At 54.7% G+C, this 25,549-nt stretch overlaps 1 protein-coding gene across 1 annotated transcript in view; it reads left to right on the top strand.

Annotated features, from left to right (window-relative positions):
- The window catches only part of CABIN1 (calcineurin binding protein 1), a 105,409-nt gene extending 83,419 nt beyond the window's left edge, over nt 1–21,990 (top strand). Inside the window, 8 exon segments of the mRNA XM_043994113.1 lie at nt 3,100–3,263; nt 4,011–4,107; nt 4,646–5,245; nt 5,601–5,675; nt 13,956–14,160; nt 20,176–20,340; nt 21,262–21,464; nt 21,588–21,990. Coding sequence (XP_043850048.1) covers nt 3,100–3,263; nt 4,011–4,107; nt 4,646–5,245; nt 5,601–5,675; nt 13,956–14,160; nt 20,176–20,340; nt 21,262–21,464; nt 21,588–21,731 — 1,653 coding nt within the window. The 3' untranslated portion in view covers nt 21,732–21,990.
- Nucleotides 21,991–25,549: the final 3,559 nt, after the last annotated feature.

Genomic DNA, 25,549 nt, shown 5'->3' with positions numbered 1-25,549 from the left:
GTGTTGGGGTCAGGTGTTGGCACAGATGTGGGAGCAGTGTCCTGAGGCCTGGGCATGGTCACGGCACACAGCCCAGGCCCTCCGGCTCATAATCCTCACAGAGTAGGGAGAAGAGGAGGACATTTAGTCCATTCCCCTTAGTCTTATGGACCAGCGTCACAAAAGCCTGGGGCTAGAGCGCTGGCCTAGGAGGCAGGAGGACCTGACATCAAATTCTCTCCCAGACACTTAGTTGGGTGACCTTGGCCAAGTTATCTTGCATCTCTTTTTTTTTAAGTGAGGCAATTGGGGTTAAGTGACTTGCCCAGGGTCACACAGCTAGTAAGTGTTAAGTGTCTGAGGCCGGATTTGAACTCGGGTACTCCTGACTCCAGGGCCGGTGCTCTATACACTGCGCCACCTAGCTGCCCCATCTTACATCTCTTTTAAGTGAAGATACTAATAGGGTTATTGAGAGGATCAGAGGAGCACTTATAAACCCTAGGGTATTGTGGAAGGATCAACTATTTTTATTTTATTGTTCGTGATTATCAGGTGTGGAAGGTAGGAACCTGGCAGATCCCACAAGTGGTAGAGGACCAGGAACCCAGCATCCTGAGCCAGGGAGGCCTCTGTCCCCAGAGAGAGGACAGTGCTCTGGTCCCCTCTCATGGCAGGCAGGCAGGCAGAAGCTGAGCCTCTGAGGACTGACTGATCAGATGGAGAGCTCATTACCATCCAGCCCTGGGTTCCTGTGTCCCATGCAGGGTCTCATGCCAGTCCTTCCTTGTCAGGGAAATGGAGCAAGGAAAGCCTAGTACTGTGGTAGAGCCAGGAAGAGAGCCCAGGCCTCTTGTCACCTGCTGCCTCCCTGCCAGCCCTTCCCTCTCAGTCTGCTCAGGGCGTTAAGGACTGTGTTTGCAGAGCTACTGGGCCCCCAGTGCCTTAATTGTCCCTCTTCCTGAAATGTCTGTCACTACCCCATTTATTCCTACTCTCCCTCAGTTGGCCACAGAGGCCATCTGGCCTGAGCCTGTCAGTCCCTTGTAGAGTGGACCCAGCAGCCATCTGGCTGGCCATCTGCCTGTCTGTCTGTCCATCTCTGTGTGCCTTTCTTCTGTTTGTCTGTCCTACCTGTCTTCCATCTGTCTGCTTGTTTATCTGTCCACCTTCCTGTGCATATCTGCCTGCCCATCTCCCTGTCTAGCCCTTTGTCCATCTCTCTGTCCATTTGTCAGCCTGCCTGTCTGGTCATGTGTCCATTTCACCGCCTCTGCCTGTATGTCCATCCACCTGTCTCAGAGGTGCAGAGGCTGAGGTCACTAGCAGGTTGGCCCAAAAGTAGTCACTTTTCAGAGCTAGCAGTTGCTGTGTTGGGGAGGAAGCCACACACTGCCTAGGGCAGGTTCCCGGTCCTTCTCCCAGCTTGATGTCATCTGCCCATCTAATGAGTGTGCTGGGAACCATCCCAGAGCCCCTGGGGCCCCACCCCAGTGTTCCTCTCACAGCCAAGGGCCTACCCCAGCAGAAGCTGCCCGGTCCTGGTCAGGCCCCCAGCAGTCTGGCCTGGTCACTGGCTCCAGGCAGATGCAACCTTGGCCAGCTGCCCTCACTCGACCCTGCCTGATCTCCTGATCATTTCAGCTTCACCTTTGCTTTACATGCAGATGACTTCTGGGGCTGCTTAAGCTGCTTTGAAGGAAGAGGAAGTGAAGGGGGAAGGCAAGAAGTATTTATTAAACACCTCCTGGCACCGTGTGATCCTTACAACAACCCTGTGAGATGGGGGCTGTTATTACCCCCATTTTATGGTTGAGAAAACTGAGGTGGACAGAAGGGTCACACAGCTAATAAGTGCCTGAGGTGGATTTGAACTCAGGTCTTCCTGACTGTAGGCCCAGCACTGGCCCAAGGAGTGTGACACCCTTGGACAGGTCTGTTGTTGGGCCAGGGAAGTGAGAGCCAGCTAGTTCCTGGACACCCTGAGACCTTGGGTCAGCAGGGCCTGTCACCCCCACTGTGACTGCCCCCATTCCCCAGTGGACGTGACTTCTCTTGAATCTGAGGATCCTCTGAAATTGGTGCTGGTGACCGATCTCTCCGTGACCCTAGACTTTTTTTTTTTTTATAGCCTTGCCTTTTGGGGGAGTGCACCTTGCTCAGGGTCACACAGGTGCTAGATTGGAATCCAAGCCCTTGGGTGGAACCTCCCAACAAGTGGTCCTTTAACTTGGGCCTGAAAATCTCTTGGGGAGGGAGGACCCTGCTGCTGGACAGAGCTCTGCCTTCTGGGAGACAGCGGCTCTGTCACCTCCAAGTCTTCCCTGCTCCGGGCTCAGCCATCGTCCTCTTGTGGTGGATGCCAGCATGGCATGTGCCCCAGACCTTCTCTGGAGTCCTTCCAGCCTAAGGGGGTACCTAGCCCAGTGACCCCTAAGATCTATTGGCTTCTTGGTGCCCGGCTGTCTCCCTCAGCAGGATGGAAGGTCTTTGTAGCTGGGGACCTCTGCGTCTGTGTGCCACACAGTAGGCTCTTTATGCTTGGTCCTAAGATCCTGGGCTCTTATGAACCCCTGAGCAAGAGGAGTTGTCAGTCAGCCAAGAGCCCCAGGGTTCACCGGGGCTGTCTTCTTGCTTCTCAGAGCTGACACCCCACACCGCACTGATGCTGTTCCCTGCCCCATCCCACCCCCCAAACCTGAAGCCTCTCCCTTCTCCCCTCCCTGGTTGAATGCTAAATAGATTTTCCTGAGCAGAGAAGTGTGTGTGTGTGTGTGTGTGTGTGTGTGTGTGTGTGTGTGTGTGTGCGCTGGACCCTTCAGACGAGTGTGGGCACGGCAGGAAGGCGGGCTGGCTGGCAGTCATTCCTAGTTAAGACTGGACACCCCCTTTCAAACATCAGAGTCTGTTTTCATAATCCCCACAGTGGCAGCGTCTTGGGAACTATGGCTAGGGTTTGTGAAAAGCCTCTCTTCTGGGCTCTAAGTGGGGCCACAGGGAGGCCGACCTGGCATGGCAGCTGGCAAATGCCTCCCAGGCCCCCGGAGCAGGTGCTGCCAGAGGCCTCTTGGCGTCTTGTCTCCAGGAAGCCTCACGGCTCCTGCCTTGGTCTCGTTGCAGGGAATCTGGCGCATCCCCGTGGATGAGATTGACCGTCCGGGCAGCTTCGCGTCACACATGAACCGCTCCATCGTCCTGCTGCTCCAGGTGCTGTCCCAGCTAAAGGACTACGGTACGCTGCTGAGAGTGTCCTCGATGCTGCAGAGGACGCCTGACCAGGGGAAGTGAGTAGGCAGCACCCCCATCCTAGAGCCCATGGCCGGCTGGAGAGCCTCGTGTCATGGGGCGGGGGGGGGGGGGCAGTCGTCTGTCTGCCGGGAGAGAGCGAGCAAGCTGGGGGGGCGGGGGCCTTGTTTCTCTGACTCTGGGTCTGTCTGGGGCTGTGGGGGGTTGTCCCAGATGCTGCTGCCTTGAAGGCTGGGGACTGTGTCTTGTGTGTGTGAGTGCGCGAGGAGCCTCACCTGCAATGTGAAAGGCAGTGAGGGATGCAGCAGAGGATGCTGAAGGCGGAGGCATTGATGTGTGCAGAGAGGCGGGCCTGACCTCTGACCCATGGGGCCCTCCCCCCATGATCCTTCAGTGGGTGCTGCACATGAGGAAGAAGGTCCAAAGCTGTCCACACCTGCGTGCTGACAGCATGCATGGCCTCCCCAGGACCTGGCTCATCGCCTGCATGTTGGGTCTAACTGAGCCCGTGTGGGAGGAAGGAAAGAAGGGAGGAAAGGGTGAGAAGGGAAGGAGGGAAGAAAGGAAGCAAGGGAGTGTGGAATGAAGAAAGGATGGGAGAGAGGAGAGAGGAGAGAGGAGGGGAAGGGAAGAGGGGAGGGAGCAGGGAGCCAGCCTGTCTGAAGTGCTGGCTTTCAGAGCTGCTGGTGTTTGCGGCTGTGCCGGATTTCAGCAGGCGCTTTGGCCTGGTCTGTGGTAGCTTGAACCCTGGCCAGGCATCTTGACATTCAGTATCCCCACCATAGGAAGTACTTGCGGGATGCTGACCGCCAGGTCCTGGCCCAGCGAGCCTTTGTGCTCACCGTGAAGGTGCTGGAGGAGACACTGAGTGAGCTGACAGAGGTGAGAGTGGACGGACAGTGCCTTTGGTCTCCTGTCCATGTGGCCTGAGCCTGCCCCATAGCAGCCTGCCTGGACTGCGCCCTTTGGGCTCACTGGGTCTGAGTTGGAAGGACCTGGGCAGAATGACCCCTGTGGGTGGGAGCTTTCTCTCCTGGGGCCCTCTGGGATGAGCTGTCCTCACTTGGCCACCTGTCTGGTGGACAGCTCTCAGAGGAATCGCCTGGGGGTCAGAAGGTGCCAGGCCCGTACTTGCCCTCATGCCTTTGCCCTGGCTGTCCCCTGCCCCTAGAGAGCCTTCTCTGGCCCGTCCAGTTGTTTGTGCTCTCTCACATCCATGAGCACGTCCTCTCCCCCACACCCTAGCCCTGGAGAGATTAGGGGCTGCTGCTCTGTCTGTGTACCTTGAGGCTGCTGGTGCAAGGGCCCTTGAGCCTCTGGGGATGAGCCCCCATCAGGGTGTGCAGCTCCTCTCACCGCCAAGCCCTGGTTTTATGCTCACCAGGGCAGCGCTTCATGACTGTTCTCTGCTCTTCCCCAGGGGTTGGAAGGCCACAAGATGACGACAGACGTCTCCAACAAGCCAAGTGCCGAGGATGGTAACGAGGTCCTTCCCAAGAAGCCAGCTCTGTCTGACGGCGGGGCTGGGGGCAAGGGGCCAACCCCCAGCTACAGCTCACCGGCCGTGGACACAAGCGAGCCCAGCACTCCCAAGGAACGTCAGCAGGCAAACTCCACAGAGCCCATGGAACTGGGGCCAGAAAGGGCTGATGCGGCCCTCCGGCGCCCTGAGGCAGAGAGGCCTCCACCTGCTCGCATCCCCAAGGACCGAGGGCCGGACGGCCGCCCCACCGAGCTATCCCTCGAGGACCTAAGCATCAGCTCTCGGCAGCAGCAGCTGCTGCCGCAGCCACCACCACAGCCACCGCCGCCACCACCACCCAAGGGCTCAGGCCAGTCTGCTCTCGATGAGGCGGGGCAAAGGCCCAGCCGCAAGCGGAAGTTACTGGATGACCCTGAGTCTGGGAAGAGCCTTCTCCTGGACGCTTACCGAGTGTGGCAACATGGCCAGAAGGTCATGGCCTATGACTTGGGAAGGATTGAGAAGATTATGTCTGAGACCTACATGCTGATCAAGCAGGTGACCGGGGCCCCCGAGTCAGCTCTGGGGCCCTTGTAGGGAGTTGGGACTGGGAACTGGAGAGATATGGAGGAGAGGGTGGAGTCAGAGCAAGGTTTGGGGCTCCCAACACTGCTGTTGGTCAGGAATTGGGATCGGGGAGGCCTAGAGGGTTCTAGAGCCAGCTCCCATCTAGAGTCAAGACAGCGGTGCAGGGGTCCTAGGGGGTGTGCCCAGAGGGGCCAAAGTCAGCTCTGGGGCTCTTAGTGATGCACTGGTGGGAGGAGGGTGGCAGCCAGGAAGACACTGATGCCCTCAGGAGTGAACTGAGGCCTCTGCCTGGGGGCTCTAACAGCTGCTTCCTCCCTTTGTTCAGGTGGATGAGGGGGCCGCCCTGGAGCAGGCAGTCAAGTTCTGCCAAGTACACCTCGGGACATCAGCCCAGCGACAGGTAACGATGTCAGAGTTGCCAGCGGGGCCACTGGCCTCACTGGGCGCTGCTAGTGCCACGGGAGGCTTGGAGTTCTCCCCATGCCTGTTGACCCTTCCTCCCTTGCTTCTCTTCCAGCCACTGAATACATTTTGGGCCAAGGGAAGGGCTCTGTCTCCCACTGGCACCAGCCCAGAGTGCCTTTGGCTGGGTGGCTGGACAGCAAACGTGGGGTTCATCCTAGCTCCCATCTCTCAGGAGCTGGAAGTTTGCTGAGTGCTTTATAGATCAGATCTCATCCAATCCTCACCACAACCCTCATGTTACTCTTAGGGAAACTGAGGCAGGCAGTAGTGAAGCGGCTGGCCAGGGTCACTAGGAAGCCAAGAAGTGTCTGAGACAGGATTTGAACCTGAATCTTCCTGACTCCAGGCCTGGCACTGCACACTGGGCTCAGGCCCAGGGGGCCACACGTGCTTGTTGTCCAGTGGCCTCGTCCCTTATGCCTAAAGGTCTAGGGAGGGCACACCAGGTGTTGGAGGGGTCTGGGCAAAGGCTCTCAGGGGGCAGAGAACAATGCAGTCTGATGGAGCCTCGAGCTGAGCCAGGCAGAGGCTTTGAATCTTACTTAGGAGCTGTAGCAAGTGGCTGAAGGTCAGTGCATGCCAGCGTGTCCACTATTCTGCAGGGTTGTGGAGACTCTGAGGACCTCCCCCGAGGCCGATGAGGCCAAGACCAACCCCAGAGAGATGAGTCCAAGGGCTCCGTTTTGGGAGAGCTGAGCATGCCACAGGACAAAGGGATGGCAGGTCTGGTGGCCATGGGCTCCACAGCCAGAGTAAGCTCCAGGTAGCACCTCCCAGGGTGGCATCGAACCCCCACGACCATCCCAAGGCTGGTGCTCTTTCTCCTCCCCCCATCCAGTCCATCTGCCATCCTTGGCATATGTACCTTGCAGGGCTGTGTCCGCCTCAGCAGGGCTGGGCCTTGCAGTCTTTTGCAGCTCCACCAACAATGCAACAACTTGTGTCTGGCCCTGGCCCAGGCAGTGTCTATTAGCCAAGAGCATGAGGTTCAAGCCCTGGACCCTGGGCAAGTCCCCAGGCCTCAATTTGCTCATCTGCAGGGGAAGGGGAAGGGGTGGAGATTTAGCTCAATGACCCAAGGCTGCTTCCTCATGGTCTCCCTTCCAACTCAGTGATTTTCCCTGGTACTTGCCCATTGCATTTCCCACATGATTCCTGTCTCCTCCTACATTTCTGCACACACACAACCTCCCATCTTCCATCTCCATGCCTTTGCAGCAGCTGAAAGGTCTTCCTCTTCCCCTCTGCCTTGCAACATCCTATCTCACGCACTGCCTCCTACATGAAGCCTTCCCTGATTGCCACCCACTGCCCTTGCATTTAATTGCATTGTGTTCATTTGGGGGTGGTTCCATTTCTGCTTCTTGTCCTCTCTGGGTCTCCAGCTCCTTGTGGGCCCTGCCTCAGGCACAGATGCACGGGGCAGCCCTGTCCCTTGGAGCCTACAACCCTCCCAGTTCCCCTCTTTAAACATGAAGGGTGATCTTTCTTCCAAAGTGGTTGAGAAGAGAGGTAAGAAAACTGGGTTAGCCACATGGAACAGGTATGAACTGGACCTGTGACCTCCAGATTCCAGAACTATGAGGATGTCCACTTGGTTCACAAACCATCTAACAGGCATGCTTGAACTTGGTCAGCCCAAACTCTCTGAGTTGGCTGAATTTGCGAATAAGATTGTGCCCGTTTTTCAGAAGAACTGAGGCTCGTAGACATGAGATAGTCTGCCCACAGAGATGTCCACTTGGTTCACAAACCATCTAACAGGCATGCTTGAACTTGGTCAGCCCAAACTCTCTGAGTTGGCTGAATTTGCGAATAAGATTGTGCCCGTTTTTCAGAAGAACTGAGGCTCGTAGACATGAGATAGTCTGCCCATGGTTTCCTAGTGCTCAAGTGAAGGAGGCAGAATTCAGGCTCTGGCCTCTGCCTGGCCAAGGGCCAGTTGAGGTACAGGTTCATACCCCAAGCTGCAGGGAATGTCAGGCTTCAGTGGGTGGGCGAGGGGGGGTAGGGTTATAAAGCATAGAATCCCAAGATTTTTGTTAGGGGGAGGGGCCTCAGTGTCATCTGGTCTAACCCAGTTAGGTCATGAAGGTGGAAGTAAGGAGTGTGACCATCTCAGGGAGGGGAGGCAACCTGTCCATAGGTATGCCCCATGGAAGAGCCCAGCAGATTGGCCAGTGCTCACCTAGAAGGACAATTTGTAGCCAGGAGACAAAGGACTTAAAATGACAAAGGGGTTTGATCCTGGAGGGTCATAGAGTGCCTGGGGCTTATGGAGTTGAGGGCCACATGGTCAGGGCTGTGCTTTAGGAAAATCACTTTGGTGACTGAATGGAAGATGGACTGGAGGGGAAAGAAACTGGGGCAGGCAGATTCTTCCTTCCCCCTAGCAGCTACTGCAGTAGTCCAGTTGTGAGGTGATGAGGGCTTGCACCTCGGTGAGGGCAGGGTGAGAGGAGAGGGTTATATTCAAGAGAAGCTCTAGAGGTGAAATGGACCAGAGATGGAGCAGTGTTGAAGTGGACCAGAGATGCCACAGAGGGGAAATGGACCAGAGATGCCACAGAGGGGAAATGGACCAGAGATGCCACAGAGGGGAAATGGACCAGAGATGCAGCAGAGGGGAAATGGACCAGAGATGCCACAGAGGGGAAATGGACCAGAGATGCCACAGAGGGGAAATGGACCAGAGATGCAGCAGATGCAGCATAGGTGAAATGGACCAGAGATGCCGCAGAGGGGAAATGGACCAGAGATGCCACAAATACTTCCCCTGATGTCTAGGATCAACATGGCTTACATCTCTAGGTTATCTTTGGAAAGTATCACTAGAAGGCAAAAAACTGACTCAAAAAGTGTATTGTGAGCTTCATGACAGTCTTTTCCATGGCTGGGGGCATATAAGTGTAGTAAACTCAATCATAAGAGAAGTCCTAGGCTCCCCTCCTGTGGGGGTAGGGAGCCAGCTCTGACTCCTCTAGCCACATGCTGCCCACCCCCTCTTTAGGGGCCACTGACCAGGTGTCCCGGGGGGGGGGGTATGGATCCATGGGGCCTCCAGGAAGGCAGGGCTGGGGGACGGCAGGGCCCAGTGCTGCGCTCCCTCCTCCCAAAGACCAGCCATTTTGTTTGCTGTTGCTCTTCCCAGTTGCCATGACACCCCCCTCTCCTGGAGGTGGACTTCTGGGCCTCATTAAAGCCGCAGTTTGCTCCCTTTGCCCGCTGCTTGGAGCAGTCGGGACTCACACAAGAAGGAGCCAGGCTTCATCCTGCCTGCCTGTCAGCTTTTCTTGTCTTTCTCATTTTTGGCTTGCCTTCCTTTTCCTCCCCACTCTCTTTCCTCCTTCCCTTCTTCCCTCTTCTTTCCTCTCCTTCCTCCCTCTCTCCTTCCTTCCTTCCTTCTTTCCCTCCCTTTCTCCCTCTCTCCTGCCTCCTGTTTTCCCTCTTTCTTTCCTTGACCCCTCCTCTACCTTTCCCTCCCTCCTTCCCTCATCCCCTCCTCTCTTCCTTTCTTCTCTCCCTCCCTCCCTTCCCCCCTCCCTCTCCCTACTTCCCTCTTTCACTTCCTTCCTCCCTCCCTCCCTTCCTTTCTTCCTTCCTTCCTTCCTTCCTTCCTTCCTTCCTTCCTTCCTTCCTTCCTTCCTTCCTCCTTCCTTCCTTCTCTTCCTCCCTTCTTCCCTCCCTTCCTCCCCCTTCTCTCCTTTCTCCCTCCCCCCTCTCCCTTCCCTCCTCCTTCCCTCTTTCTTTTCCCCTCTTTTTTGCCTGTTGTTGGCATCTCTGTGGCTGACCCCAGGTGGAGTACTGTACCCTGCGTGTAAGAGAAGACAAGGTCTGTGGGTGAATGGGTGATGCTCTGGAGGCTGGCTTACCTGGCAGGTACTCAAGGTAGAAGAGGCTGGAGGGGGCAGTGCTGGAGAGAGGAGAGGGGGATGTGGCCAGGCAGAGCAGTGCTGAGGACAGATGTGGAGAAAGATGCAGGAGGAAGTGGGAGCAGGCTCTTCTCTGAGTGGTGGGTTTGGGTGCCTCCTCGCACTCCCCCCCACCCCCCAAGGCTGAGGGCCCTGGGCTGGCAGGCCGGCAGCACTCACAGCCCCAGCGCAGCCCCTGCCGCAGCTCCATCACCTACCTCTCTCTCTCTCTCTCTGTCGGCTGCTGCTCAGAGCAGCTGCCGCTGTGGGAGGAGGAGGAAGGAAGCCGCCCGCCATCGCTTGTAACAAAAGATGAAGCCACTGCCTCTGCGGTCTTTGCAGTGCCCCACCCCCTCCCTCGCCCTGGGCGCTGCTGGTCCTTGGGCAGTTGCTCAGGGTTTGCTTGGCTCCCCACCTCATCGGTTCACGCGAGTCTTCCTGGGCTTCTCGGCGTTTCCTCCCTTCTCGCTGCCCCTCCCTAGCCCGTCACCCTCCTGCGCCACAGGCTGAGATGTTCTGGGAACATTGCTTGTGTGAGCAGGAGCTTTACTGGCATCACAGCCTGGAGTGGCCACCCTCACCCTTCCCCATTTGTCGTTTGCTAATTACCTCAGAGTCCCAACTTTCCTGTGCTTGTCAGTAGTTGGTGGTTTTTCCTTGAAGACTCTGGGCTCCCCTGGCCCCTTGTCCTTTGCCATGCAGCACCCCACAGCTCCTGTCTTACATTTCTGCATCAATACATTGGAGATGGTGACTGTCGGGTGGGCAGCAGAGGGGCTGCTTTCTTTCTCCTGTCATCAGCATCATCCCCTCATCACTTGTCATGGTGCTCACTCTTTTGGTGGAGACCTCGAGGGAACAGGAGGAAAAAGCCTTGAGTGACGGTCCCACAGGGCTGCCGTTTGCTCCCCCCACCCCCCACCCAGGCCTGGTGAGCCAGGCTCAGGAACTGTGTCTGGGAATGCCAAGGGTGGAGCTCAGCCTTCCTCCTCCCAGGACCATCCTGGCACCAAGTGCCTCTCGGACTTAGCTGAGCTGGGCCTGGATGCAAGTGGATGCAAGCCCTTGTGGGAGGCCTTCCCCGGGGGGCTACCAGGACCTCCCAGGGCTGAGTTCTCTGACTCTGATGTACATTATCTGACTTTGAAATGGTAGAGAAAACCTAGGCAGAGCCTGCGCTTGAGGCTGCAAGCTGTGGAGATAGAGCAAAGGAAGATGGGAGGGGTGGTTGCCGGCCTCGAGCATCCCCAGGGCATCCAGAGCGGGAGAGGGCTTGGAGGGAACCCCAGGGAACCACGGCCCAATGGACAAGCACTCAGGGGTCGCTTCCCAAGTGCCTGGTGGGGCATCCCGATGGCTGCGATTCCAGGTCAGACTGGGAGCTCTGTGGCCCCTGCCAGGGTCCAGAGACCACAAGCCAGCAGAAGACTGCCCAGTGTGAGGAGAAGGGATGGACCAAGGGATGAGGAGCTGATAGAATGAACAGCTGGGACTACCTGCCAACCTCCCCTCTCAGGACCCAGGCAAGAAGCCAGAGTAGAGGCTACAGGGCCGTGGTTTTTACGTGTGGGAGACGCCCTCACTCGGTGCCTGTTTACTCTTATTTTATACCTACTTCTAACTATTGCTTATTTGGTTCTCTAGTCTTTAACAGATGAGAGCAAACAGTGAGAACGGGTTCATGGGTTTTACTCAAGGTAGGAATTCTGAGAACAGAGAGCAGGAAAAGAGCCTGGAAGGCCCTCCCCACGCCAGTGGCCCCTGATGTTACTGTCCTCTCTAAAATGAAGTGGCTCTGTGATGCCCAGGTTTGTGTGGGGCAGGTGGCTCTGTGGCAGACCAGGAATTGGCAAGAGAAGAGAAGTGTGAAATCCGTGCTTTCTGACTTCTCCTAAGGAGGCAAGGAAACCTTCCAATACTGTAGCTCTAATCTGGCCTCAGAGCCTCCCGAGCCTGCCTCAGTCTCCTTATCTGTGAAATGGGTCTCCTCCACCCTGAAAAATCACTCCCTCAAGCTCGAGTGACTGTCCTCTAAAGTCCTCTCACCTCATCTGACCTCCCAAGGACAGCTCCCCCCCACCCCCACCCCCGATCTAAAGGAATGAACAGTCAGTCAGGGCACACTGACTGGGAGCGGTGGCCTCAGGAAGGTGCCATGGTTAGAGTGACCAGGGTAGTGCTGCCACTGCTCTTAGGGAGCAAGGAATTGATTACATTTGCGTTCCAGAACGGGGGCCGGGGGAGGAGTGGAGGGAGAGAGCCTGAGGTGGTCATTCTCCCACATGGGCCTTTGAGGCACGAAGGGGTGAAGGCCTTCAGGGCCTTGTTTCCAGGTGTGGAGGCTGATGCCATGGCTGGCGTGAGTCTGGTTTGGGGTCTCATTATTCTCCCCAAACTGCCCTCTCCAAAGTCACCAAGAATCCCTTAGTGCCAGATCCAGTGATCTTTTCTCCAGCCTTATTCTTGACTTCTCTCTGGCTTTTGACCCTGTGGGTCACTCTTCTCTCTGGGTTTTCAGGACACCCGTTCTCTTCTGGTTCTTCTGCTTCTTTCGCTGCTCTTTGATCTTCTCTGCTGGATCTTCTCCCAGGTCATGCCTCTTAACCTTGGGTGTCCCCAAAGAGTCTGTCCAGGGTCCCCTTCTTTTCTCTCTTAGTAGCCTCATCAATTCCCTTGGCTTAAATTGTCATCTCTGCAGATGATTCCCAGACCTATATATCTGGCCCTGGTTTCCTAACCTCCAGTCTCTTGTCTTTAGTTATCTACTGAACATTTCAAAGAGGAGGTCCCAGAGACATCTTAAACTGAGCATGTCCAAAATGAAACTCGTTAACTTTTCCCTAAAACTGTCCCTCCTTCCAAACTTCCCTAACAAACCCTCCCATTCCTCAGACTCCAAACCGAGGAGTCATTCTGGATTGTCACTCTCCCTCATCCTCCCATTCAGTCTGATCAAGGCTTGTCCACTGCACTTCAGTATCATCTCTGGTCCCTTTCACCTCTGTGGCATCTCTGGTCCATTTCCCCTCTGTGGCATCTCTGGTCCATTTCCCCTCTGCAGCATCTCTGGTCCATTTCATCTCTGTAGCATCTCTGGCCCATTTCATCTCTGGCATCTCTGGCCCATTTCATCTCTGTAGCATCTCCCAAATACATCCCCTTCTCTCCTCTGCCCCAACCCTGGTACAGACCCTCATCATCTCACACCTGGAGCATGATAGGGGGTCTGCCTGCCTTGAGTGTCTTCCCCCTCCAATCTAAACTCCACTGATTTTCCTGAAGTACAGTAGGACTATCACTTCCGTCCTCAATATCCCCCACCCCCCATGGCTCCCTCTCAGCTCCAGGATCCAATACAAAATTCTGTTTGCCATTTCAGTTCTTCACATCTCCTTCCCCTTCACCCATTCTACTCACCTGCTCCCCCAAGCCCACAATGCTCTCCCACCTCACTCTGTTTCTCAGAATCCCTGTTTTGGTTCAAGGCTCAGTTCACCTTCCCCTTCCTTTGGAGCCTCTCAAGGTCCCGGCTCCTCTCTCCAAGCTCTGTGGGCTCTATCTGCCCAGAGGGATGTCCACTCCTCTCGGGTGCTAGCCATGTTTGGGGTTTTTGCCTTCACCTCGGGACCTGGACCTGGTCGAGTCAGCAGTAAGACAAGATTTATATACTCCTAGGGAGGGCCTGTGAGTACTAGGGGATGGTAGTAGGGTTCCGGTCCTGACGATACTCTCTCTCCCTGCTGGATCCTCCCACCTCCGCCTCCAGAGCCAGGACTGGCTGGGAGCCGACAGGGAGCCTGGCCGCCTCAGGCTGCCCGTCATGAGCTGAGCTCCCCTCTCCGACTGCCAGGCAGGCACTATCTGCCCCACATCCTGACCCTCTTCTGGCCTGGCAGGATCCCAGAGGCATTAGCTCAGTACTTGCAGAGGACGGTTGACATGGAGAGCGTAAGATAAGGCTGGATAAGTCTATGATGGGCCTTGAATGCCCAAAGTGTGCTGGAGCCACCCAAGGCTCGTGAGCAGGAAAGTGACTTGGGCCTGAGGAAAGCCTTGTGTGCAGCTATGTGGAGGAGCAAGACTTTGGGGCTGACGGCCCTCTCCAAGAGGTGTGGCTTGGGGAGTGCCAGGCCTGGAGGCAGAAGAGACCCTAGGCAGGTCACTTCACAGCTGGCTGCCTCGGTTTCCTCAGTGACAGAATAGGAATGATAACAGTACCTGTGTCACAGGCTGAATTAAGTGAGATCATGTTTGTAAAGTGCTTAGTATCTACTCCCTCCCTCTTCACCTCTTTGTATCCACAGGCCACAGGGGACACCCCCACCACGCCCAAGCCCCCTAAGGACAGCAGGGAGAGCTTCTTCTGGGCCAACCCAACGGCCTCCCCGGCCCTCCAGCCTGCACCCTCAAACTCTGAGCCGGCCCCCTCGGACACCCCTCCCAAGGCCAAGCCGACTTCTGCCTCCAGGGATCCTGAGGCCCCTCCAAGCATGGCCTGTCTGGCTCCAGGTAAGGTAGCACTCCTTGTTTAGCCCTACCCTCCTCCTAGCGGCCTTGAAGAGCAAAGAGGGTGGGCACCATTGTCCCTGGTTTACAAAGTCAGAGGAAGACATGAGTAGCCGAGTCCTGGGTGGCTGAGCCAGGACCAGAGTCTGGGTCCTTTGACCCTTGGTGCTGGGGCTGCCCGGCGGCAGATTCCTGACTGGGCCTGGCCAAAGCCAAGTCAGGCCCAGGCTCCCTCTGGGAGCTGTCCTGGGCCAGTCCAGCGGAAGGCTTGTGCAGGCCTGGGGTTGGGCCCACAGAGACAGAGTGAGGTGAGAGGCGCTAAATGCAGAGGTGTATAAGGTAGTTCTACCTGGTACTTTGGGAGAGATGGCACATCGGAAACGGGCTCATGCATCCTGGGAGGCAGGCCGAGGGGCCAAGGAGGCTCCAAACAGCATTTGCTCCTGGAGGAGTGGGTTGAGGAGGGGGCAGCACGGTCAGCCCTGTGCTTTAGGAAGACCAGTTGGACAGCTGAATAGCAGATGGACTGAAGTGGGGAGAGACTGAGGCAGGCAGGCCACTGGCAGCCACTGCCCTCGTCCAGGGCTGAGGGGGCAGCGTCAGAGGGGAGAAGGGAGGCCTGGGGGGACACTGGAGGTTCCAGAGCTGGGAGACTGAGGATGGTGACACCTTTACCAGAACAGGGACAGTTTGGAGGGAAGAGGAAGAGCCTTGGGTCACACCTGGGAAGGCAGTGGGTGACGTGGGGGCCATTGGCAGAGAGGCGACCATGGGAACTGAGGAGAGCTGGCAGAAGAGAGAAGAGTGGCCCCTGGACGGAGCCCTGGAGGGGTCAGAGGGCAGCTCCTTCCCCGCCGGGACAGCTCACGGTCTTGGGCATCATGGGCCTGGCCCTTTAAGCACTCAGACCCTGCCATCTTGTCCCTGAGTCTTCTCTTCCCTACTTCCCCTGGATTCCAGACTCTTCCCAGCCTGGCCCCTCCTCTGGACACTCCTGTGCTTCAACACCCTCCTCAGTTGAAGCTGTGGAACCCAGAACTGAGGCCAAGGCCCCAGAGGAGGGTTAGAGGGCCACCTCCCTGATCCTGGAAGTTGACTTGGCCACTAGATGTCCCTGCTAACTCCTGTGGAGCTTGTGGTCCACCAAGACCCTCCCTCTCTCCACACCTCCCCATCTTAGATTGGTGACGTTGACTCGTCAGTTCCTAAGGGCCAGCCTTACGTCCCTGTTCAGTTGGAGCCCAATGCTGGCCCCATCCTGGCCAGAACCTCCACCTTCCTGATTCTGCCCTCGTTTGTTCATTTGGAGCTGCCGAGACTGGGGTGGGCCAGCGTGATGGGCCATGATCCAGGGGACTCTTAGCTGGAGGAGGGATGAGCCCTCCCTCTTCTGCCCCACCCACCTCAGCAGGACCAGTAGCAGAGACATTAAGCGCCCACTGTGTGACTGGTACCTTGTAAAGGGCTGGGGACAAATAGGAACCAAAGCAACGCAGGGCAGGCCCTTGGGGACTCCAGGCATGGTGAGAAAGGAAGGCTGCCCCCCCCGGGCTGCCCCAAAGGGGGGTTCCTGGGGGGACTTGGCAGTGGGAGAAGGGCCAGGAGGCTTCCTCACACCCCTGCCCCTGCTGGCTCCCGGGCTGGGATTGGTGTTCAGGGGGCGCTTCTGGAGTGGGACTCATTGATGGGGCATTGCCCAGAAAGAGAAGCTCAAAGAAGTCGTGCAGTGGGCAGATAATATGGGGAAGAGCCAGGATTTGAGAGTCCCCATCAGCACCCTGGGCCCCCAACCCCCCAAATCCTACTCTGGTGCTGGGCTGGAGCTGCCCCAGTCACTGCCCTCAGGGACAAAGGACGTGCCAATCCCTGCCTTCCATTGGTGGATGGTTGAGTTCTGGGGCATTGGTGCCTTGTCCTGATCCCAGAGGCCCTGCCCTCCTGGAGTTTCCACTCATTCCCCTGGAGAATGGGGGTCGGGTGGGGGGACAGCTGCCCACGGAGTCTAGGGCCAAGTGTCCAATTCTGACACACTTGGAGCTGTGAGTGAAGGCCAACATGGGCTTTTTTTTTTTTTAAACAAACCTTTATTTTATTTTCCAGTTACATGTAAGGGTAGTTTTCAGCATTCATTTCCATAAGATTTAGAGTTCCACATTTTTCTCCCTCCCTTTCCTCCCTCCTCCACAAGATCACGACCAGGTTATATATGTACAATCCACAAGTGTTCTTTTTATTATAGTAAGCTTCCTCATTAGTTCCTTGGGATTGTCTTGGATCATTGCACTGCTGAGAGTAGTTAAGTCATTCACAATTGCTCATTGAACAATATTGCTGTCACTCCCAGCTCTGCTCACTTCACTATACATCGATGTTCATTAGTCTTTGAAGGTTTTTCGGGGATCATCCTGTTTGTCATTTCCTGTAGCACAAGCCCATTCCACTACAATCATATAGCACAGCTGTCTCCATCATTCCTCAATTGATGGACATTCCTTTGATTCTCAATTCTTAGCCTCCACCAAGAGTTGCTATAAATATTTTTTGTACAATTTTTCCCCCTTTTCTCTTTTTCATGATTACTGTTGTTAACTGTTTCCCTTCCATCCTATTCCCTTCCCCATTTATTCTATTATCCATCTTCTTTCTTCCTATCACTCTTCAAAAGGGATTTGCTTCTGTCTGTCCCCTCCCCCACTCTGCCCTTCCTTCTTTTGCCCCTCTCTCTTTATCCCTTTCCCCCCCTATTTTCCTGCATGGTTGTAGAGATTACTCCACCCAATTGAGTGTCCATTATTCCCTCCTTGAGACAATTCTAATGAGATTGAGGTTTTAGAGCCAATTTTGATGAGTGTTAGGCTCATTTACTGCCCAGATTAAATAGATTACTCCACCCAGTTGGGTGTGTCTGTTAGTTCCTCCTAGAGGCAGCTCTGATGAGTTTAAGATCTTTGAGCCTTTTCTGATGAGTGTAAAATTCATTTACTGGCCTTCTCCTCTCCCATCTCTTCCCCAACTCCATAAGCCTGTTCCTGTGACTTTCATGTAGGATTTCGCTTTTGCCCTTCCCCCTCCCCCAGTGAATTCCCTTCACCCCTCAATTTAACCCTAAAGATGTCATCATCTAGCTAAGTGACACAGTGGACAAATCATCACCCCTGGACGCAGGGGGATCTCAGACACAAGACAGTCACCTACTGTATGACCCCAGGGATGTCCCCCAGCTCCAATTTTTTTTTTTTTATGGTTCTCTAGGGTCTTGTACTTGAAAGTCAAATTTGCCATTCAGTTCAGGTCTTTTCATCACAAATATCTGAAAGTCTTTTTCATTAAAGTCCCATTTTTTTCCGCTGAAAGATAATGCTGAGTTTTGCTGGGTAGGTGATTCTTGGTTGTAATCCCATTTCCTTTGTCCTTTGGAATATTATATTCCATGCCCTCTGGTCCTTTAATGTAGAAGCTGCTAGATCTTGTGCTATCCTGACTGGGGCTCCACAGTACTTGAATTCTTTCTTTTTGGCAGCTTGCAATATTTCCTCCTTGACCTGAGAGCTCTGGAATTTGGCTATAATATTCCTAGTTTTCCTTTTGGGATCTCTTTCTGGAGGTGATCGGTGGATTCTTTCAATTTCTATTTTAGCTTCTGCTTCTAGAATTTCAGGACAATTTTCCCTGAGAATATCTTGGAAGATGGTGTCTAAGCTCTTTCCTTGATCATGGTTTTCAGGTAGACCAATAATTTTCAAATGATCTCTCCTGGACCTATTTTCCAGGTCAGCAGTTTTTTCCCAGAAGATACTTCACGTTGTCCTCTATTTTTTAATTCATTTGGATTTGCTTTATTGTGTCTTGGTTTCTCATAAAGTCACTGGCTTCCATTTGTTCAATTCTAATTCTTAGGCAATTATTTTCATCAGAGAGCTTTTGTACCTCCTTTTCCATTTGACTTTTCAAGCTGTTGACTTTTTTCTCATGTCTTTCCTGCATCACCCTCATTTCTCTTTCCATTTTTTCCTCTTCCTCTCTAACTTTATCTTCAAAGTCCTTTTTGAGCACCGCCATGGCCTGAGACCAATTTGTATTTTTCTTGGAAGCTTTAGATATAGGGGCCCTGATGTTAACATCTTCCTCTGAGGGTGCCCCTCTGTCTTCCTTGTCACTGAAGAAACTTTCTATGGTCCTCACCTTTCTCTGTCTGCTCATCTTGCCTTTCTTTTACTAGACTTTTAGCTCCTTAAAGTGGGGCACTGTTTCCAGGCTGCAGTATCCCAAGCTTAAGAAGTCCCAGGTGGTATGATTTAAGGAGAATCAGGTTCTTCCCTCGCCCGGCCTGTTTCCTAGTCCTTAGATGACCCCAGACCAACTTGCCAATCAACCAGCTTTGTGTGTTGTGGTTGTTAGGTCAGACGAGCCTGGGCCCCTCCCCGACCTGGGCCAATTCTACTCAAGCCTACCACCTGGTTCTCAGCAGGGGTGTAAAATCCAAGTTCTGCCTTAGCACCAGCATAGACCCCTGTAGTCTCTCCCTTGCCCAGGGCTCAGCCCACTCACCAGACTGTGAGCTTAGTTCCAGATGACACTGGTGCTTCAGCTGATTCAGAGGCTCTGGGGGTCTCCTTCTCTGGTGAGGCCTTCCTGGGACTGGATCTGTGTCAGGGTGACTGTGGAGTTGGGCCCGACTCCTATATCAGCACAGCAGCTCCCTCCTTCTGACCTTCCAAACTGTTCTTGGTTAGAAGATCAACATGGGCTTTTTACTAGGAAGTTTATCCTTAGAAATTGGGGCTGGAGGGAGTGAGTTCCCCATCTCTCAGTGGTTGGCTGCCTACAGGTCAGATCTGGGCCTCCCCAGTGACTCTGGGAGTTTGTTCTAGGAGAGAAGAGGTGTGAGCTCTCTCTCAGCTGGGCTTTGGTGCAGTTCACACTTCTGCCCCCCCCCCCCCGAAGGCCCCATACAAGGCCAAGGAGATGCCCCAGGAGCTCCCCGCCAGCCTGCCCAGGCTGGCCCCTTGCTGGGTCTCTTCTCAGTGCTCACTGTTGATGGCCGCTGCCTCCCAGGCTCACTGTGGGCTGTGCCCCTGAATGGGGGGATGCTCCTTGCAGGCCCCTCTGCCCCTCCCTCCCTGACTCTACTTTTCTCTTCTTCCCACTGCACCCCCTTTCCCTTTCCCCCTGCCTCCATGTCTCTCCTTCCCTCTCCCGTGGCCTTCACTACCATCTGATCTTAGTCTTGGCTTCACCAATCTGCCCCCAGACATCCCAGGCCCTGCCTTGTTCCTGCCCACGCCCCGCTGCCTCTCCTCTCCCTGGTCCCTTGTCTGCAGCTGCCATGTCTCCCTTGCCTCCCGAGGCCTGGTTTGACCACAGTGCTTCCCAGCCCCACAAGAGGGGCATTGGCTCCCGGCCCTGTGGCCCTGAAGGATGAAGAAGTGGGGCTTTACCCTTCTGTGCCCGTGGCCTGGCCCTGCTCAAGGCGTCTCAGTGCTTCTCTCCTCGTCACTGGGCACGCCGCTCCCTGCCCAGCCCGTGGCTGAGCCTCACTTCCTCTCGCCTGGTGTGTGCCCCTCTGCATCTCTTAGTTGGTTGCTGTTGGCCCTGAGCTCAGACCTCACTCCCATCGGTCCCAGGTCCCTTCCTTCCTTCCTTCCTTCCCGTTCTGCCAGTCCGAGGAGTCCTGCTGTGGGGCAGCTGGCAGCCTGAGGCCCGGGAGGCCCTGTGGCTTGCACTTCTGCCCCCTTCTCACCCGTCCAGCCTTCCTTCTTAGGCCCGGACCAGCCAGGGCCTTTCCCCAGAGCCTGGTCGGTGCTCACCGAGCTTCCTGGCCCCTTCTGGAGCTCATTCTCTGTCACCTTGGCTGGCCCCCATGGCCTGTCCTCATGGGCCCAGGGGGCCTGGGATGGTCAGTACCCCCAGAAAAGTGCTTCCTGTCCTCTTTACTGAGGACAAAGACGGGGCCGTCCCCTGGGGCACCCCGCCCAGGACAGCTGTCCTTGGCCGTTCTGACTCTGACTTTGGTGTTAGGGGAGGAGCCGGCAGCCAGTGGTCGGAGAGGCACCTCGGGACCTCAGCAGCAGGAGAGCCACCTGGGGCTTCAGGTGGACCTGGCCTCAGCTGCCACGCATGACCCTGAGCTCGGGCATGCCGAGTCTATGACCAGTGCTATCCCTGGACGGGCCTGTGGCCAGGGTAAGGGGGATCTATGGTGTCTCCACATGTCTGTGCCCGCTCCCCTCCCCTGAGGCCCGTGGTCATCCTGGGGCTGCTGTGGGGCCTGCCCACTGGGTGCCACAAACACACGTTCTCAGAGTCCCCTCAGGAGGGGGGCAGCGGGTTCTGGGAGGCCCTCCAAGGACAAAACAGGTTCAAGGCTCCTAGTCAGTTCCTGGGCGGGGGTCTGCGTGTGGGAGGGGTGCCACCCGGAACTCCCAGCTCTGGACCTGTAGACTTATGCTGGGGCTGCCATCCCCCCTTTCCCCTCCTCCCCCCCTCCTGCCCACACCTGGAGTCCCCTGCGTCCCAGGCCCCCAGCGTAGCTGTCCCCAAGGCCTCATTTTCAGGCTGTCCGATCCCCCTCTCCCCCCCCCCCCCCCCCCCCCCCCCCCCCCCCCCCCCCGGGCAGAGAGAGGCTCGGGTACAGCCGCTCCTGGGGTGCTCCCGCAGTGGGCTTTGGGGGCCTATATAGGACAGAAGGGACTGCCCAGAGGCAAGGGCAGACACTGGGCCGCTCCCTCCTGGCTGCTCTCTCTGCTCCCCTCTAGGTCTTTCTGACCCCCAGTACCCATGGGTTAAGCACCTACTGTGTGCTGGCTACTGGCACTGTAGAAGGGGTACGGACCAAAGGGTCCCTACCCTGGGGAGCTCACAGTCTGGGGGCAGTGTGCCAATGTCTGTGCCCAGACCAGTTACAGAAGGGGCAGGGAAGGCTTCCTGGAGGAGGTGGAGTTCGAGCACAGGAGGGAGCAGGGCTATGGGAGGGCGTGGCCCTCTCTGTGTGGTTAAGAGGGCAGGGAGCCGGGTGGGGCCTGGGGGGGAAATGGAGGCGCCTGGCACAGAGGCGGCTGCCAGGGGGGCCCGGGGGCAGCCCCTCACCTCGGCCCCTCTTCACAGCCTCCAGCTCCAAGCCTTCGGGGAGCCTGGCCCCCCGGGCAGAGCCCCCCCGGGGCAAAGGCCGCCTCCTGCCCACCATGCCCAAGCTCGTCATCCCCTCGTCCATCTCCAAGTTCCCCCCAGAGATCACCGTCACCCCCCCGACCCCCACCCTCCTCTCCCCCAAGGGCAGCATCTCAGAGGAGACCAAGCAGAAGCTGAAGGTAAATGGGGTGGGCGGGAGGGGGGGGAGCGCACGGGGCGGGGGGGGGGGGGGGGGCAGGCCGGCCGCCTGGGAGCCCCCCCAGCTGGCTGAGCCCCCCGCCCGCGCTCCCTCCCACCCCCAGTCGGCCATCCTGAGTGCCCAGTCTGCGGCCACGGTGAAGAAGGAGAGTCTGCACCAGCCGGCCCTGGAGATCCTGGAGCTGTCCAGCCAGGAGTCCAGTCTGGAGAGCGAGAGTGACGACGATGACGACTACATGGACATCTGAGGGGCGTGGCCGTGGGCCGGCCCCGCCCCCGGACGCTGTTCCCCAGGAGGCCTCAAGGGGGCGTTTGCTTCACGCTCATGCCAAGGCGGATCCTGCAGCTATTTCTCCGAGGAGGAGCCTGGGTCCCCAGGGGCCTCTTTTTCTACCAAGCGTTAGTTTTGTAAGACAGCGGATGCAGTCGCCGGGGCCGCATGGGCCCGGGCATCCTGGCACTGCCAGCCCAGAGCCGGGCCGCTTTTCTTTTCTAATAAAGTGGAAACGTGTGGTTGCGTGTGCTGGCTTGCACTGACCGTCGGCCCCTGAGGGTGGGCAGCAGTGGGTGGCCCTCCCAGGCTGAGCCTTTCCCTCCCCCAAGTGCTGAGCGGGACCCGGTCCTGGCCCTGCTCACCCTCCCTGGCAGCAGAGGCTCCGTCTGGAGGACGTCTGAAGGGCTGCCCCAGGGAGGCGGGCTCCCTGGCAGTGGGGATAGGCAGCACAACAGACTGTGCCCTTGGGGCACTCCTCCTCTCTGGGACTCGGTTTCCAACTATCCCAGAAAGAGGATTGGCCTCTGGGCTCTGCTCAAGACCCACAAGGACAGGGAGCTTACTCCTTCACGAGACAGTCCAGACATAAGTTTTCCCTGAGGAGAACCTTAATCTGCCTGTGTTTCCTGCCCACTGCCCTTTGGTCCCCAAAAGAACGAGCCTGAACCCCTCCTGGGATGGGGAGGCAGCTTCCCACATCCCAAGTCTGCTCTTGTCTAGGCTGACCATGCCCTGGGGCAGCCTGGCGACCCTCCTCTGGACACTCAGTCGGTCCATGAGTACTGCACACCTACTATGTGCTGTGTCTTCTCAGTGTCCTTCTGAAACCCTGGGATCGGAAAGGCCTTCTTTGCAGAGGAACTCAGCATCGGTTCCTATTAATTCCAGCTTGTTAGTCTCTGCCCTGTTGTGATCATTTTGGGATCCTGCCTCTTGTCACCCAGTATGTTAGCCACCATGCCCTCTATGCTAGGTATGGATCCCTGTGGCCCTCCACTGGAGACCTCCTGCCACAGAAAAATAGAATCATGAATACATGGACTCTGGGTGCTGCCGTCCCTACTTAGCCCTGAACCCATCTGATTGTGTGATTGTCCTATCTGTGTCTCTGTCTCATCCATGGCATTCCCTTCCCATACAATGATGGAAATGTGCATTGATTAGGCACCTACTTTGTGCCAGGATCTCATAGGCATTTTACAATGGGGAAAGTCAGGGGAAGTGAATCCATGTGACTCACCTAGTGTCACACAGCCACCAAGTGTGTAAGATTGAGTTTGAACTTGGGTCTCCCCAACTCCAAGCGTGTTGCTCTGTGCACCCTGGCACTCTTAGCGACCTCACAAGGAATTAGCCCTTCCTGACTCCAGGATCAGCATGGTATCATTGTGCTCCCCAGTTGCCCCAGCTAGCTAGCTAGGTAGAGCATTTATTAAGCATCTCCTGTGCACAAATGCAAGGAAAAAGGAAGTCCATCTCAGGAGCTCACGTTCTCATGGGGAAGAGAATCCAAAACATGGAGCTGAAAAGTGGGAGTGGGATTGAGACCGAGCCAGGACTGAAGGGAATGTGGCAGGTGTGGACACTGTCCTCCAGTGGCAGCCCCACTTTGAGGAAGCTCAGTGTAGAAACCCTGTCAAGAAGGGAGATGAGGCAGCTGTGTCCAGACCTGTGTGCTCTGGCCTGGAGCAAGCACCACTTCCCTTTCACTGAACATCTTTGTCGAGCTCATTTTTTTCCCATCAGCAAAAACTACCTTCTTTTCTCCCCAACCCTAACCTGAATTGAGAAAGGAAAAAAGAAAATCAAAACCTCTGGTACAATTTCTAGTCAAAAATTGTTTGTATTGGTCATATCCCCCTCCCCCCCAAAAAAGAAAGATGGCTCTGTCTGGGATCTCCCTCCTCTCGGTGGCATGTTTCCTCACATGTCCTCTGGGATCGTGGCCACTCACTGGGTAGATCAGAGCTCTCTCTTGGTTCTGATCACTTCCTCAGCCTCAATTCATCCAGACCTTCCCAGGCTTTTCTGTTTCTGACAAGAGTATTCAGTCAGCTTTATGTTCCCAGACTTTTTCAGCCACTCCCCAGTTGATACGCACTGCAGGAAGAGCTATAAGGTTTTTGTATCTCCTTATTTCACCAGTTGTTTTACTTGGGACTGAACCCTCCATCTCCCCTGCCTCTAGTTCCTTCTTCCCCCTTCTAACTTTTCTTTCCTATTTATTGAATGAAATGCATTTCTGTATCTAGCTGTGTGGGAGTGAAGCTAAAGTGTCAGCCACTTTCCTTTTCCATTCTTCCTTGTGCGAATAGATATCTACTTGTGCTCCCCAATTATGTGAGATAATTGTCCCTGACCTTCCTTTCCCATCATCCCCACCCCATAGTATATTCTATTCCCCCTTCCTTTCCATTCTTCATTTAAAATCACCTAGACATAACAGACTCACTCCTAGGCCTTCCCTAATTAATTAAATTTAATTAGTCTAATTAAATTCCCTTTGTGATCCCTGATGAAGATCATTTTGAAATTACTTATGTATCATCTCCCCATTGTCTAATCTTTTATGAGTGTTCACTTGTTTTTGCATCAGTTCATACGTCAGGTCTTTCTGAAACCCTCGTGCTCATCATTTCTTACAGCACAATAATATTCCATCACAATCATATACCACAACTTGTTCAGCCATCCCCAATTGATGGGCAGCCCCCCAATTTCCAGTTCTTTGCCACTACAAAAAAAAAAGCTGTAAATATTTTTGTATAAACATGGTTTTTGTTGTTTAAAAAAAATCCCTTTGGGATACAGACTTAAATAGTAGTGTTGTTGAATCAAAGGGTAAGCAATTGTTGAGAGCTATTTTGCCCAATTATATGTCAATAAAATAAAAATCTAAATGAACTGGATGAATATTTACAAAAACATCAATTGCCCAGATTAATGAAAAAGGAAATAGGGGCAGCTAGATGGCACAGTGGATAAAGCACCAGCCCTGGATTCAGGAGTACCTGAGTTCAAATCCAGCCTCAGACACTTAACACTAGCTGTGTGACCCTGGGCAAGTCACTTAACCCCAATTGCCTCACCAAAAAAAAAAAAAGAAAGAAAGAAAGAAAAGACTTAAATGACCTTTAGAAAAAATTGAACAAGCCAAAAATGAGGTCCCTAAGAAAAAAATGACCAGTTCTGGGTGGATGTATAAGTAAATTCTAGCAAACATTTAAAGAACAATGAATTCCATTAATATAGGTAAAGGAACCCTACCAAACTCCTTCTATGACACAAACATGATTTTGATACCTAAACAGAGAAAGAAAATGATAGGTCAATTTCCCTAATGACTACTGCGGCAAAAATTTTAAACAAAATACTAGCAAAGAGATTGTAACAATAGATCACAAAGATCATATAGCAATAACAAATCATTTGATTAGTTCAATAGATGAAGAAAAACCTTTGACAAAATATAATACCCATTTGTATTAAGACTCTTGAAAGCATAGGTGGGGCAGCTAGGTGGCGCAGTGGATAGAGCAACAGCCCTCGGTTCAGGAGGACCTGAGTTCAAATTTGCCCTCAGACCCTTGACACTAACTAGCTGTGTGACCCTGAGCAAGTCACTTAACCCCAATTGTCTCACCAAAAAAGAAAGAAAGCATAGAAATAGAGTCTTTGTTTTTAAATAAAAGTATTTTATTATTTTCCAGTTACATGTACAAATAGTTTTCAACATTTGTTTATATAAAATTTCAAATTTCAAATTTTTCTCCTTCCCTCCCCCCTCCCCTA

Source organism: Dromiciops gliroides, chromosome 3 (genome assembly GCF_019393635.1).
Source record: "Dromiciops gliroides isolate mDroGli1 chromosome 3, mDroGli1.pri, whole genome shotgun sequence".
In the NCBI taxonomy this organism is placed as follows: Eukaryota; Metazoa; Chordata; class Mammalia; order Microbiotheria; family Microbiotheriidae; genus Dromiciops; species Dromiciops gliroides.
This window is presented reverse-complemented; position numbering and strand designations above follow the sequence as displayed.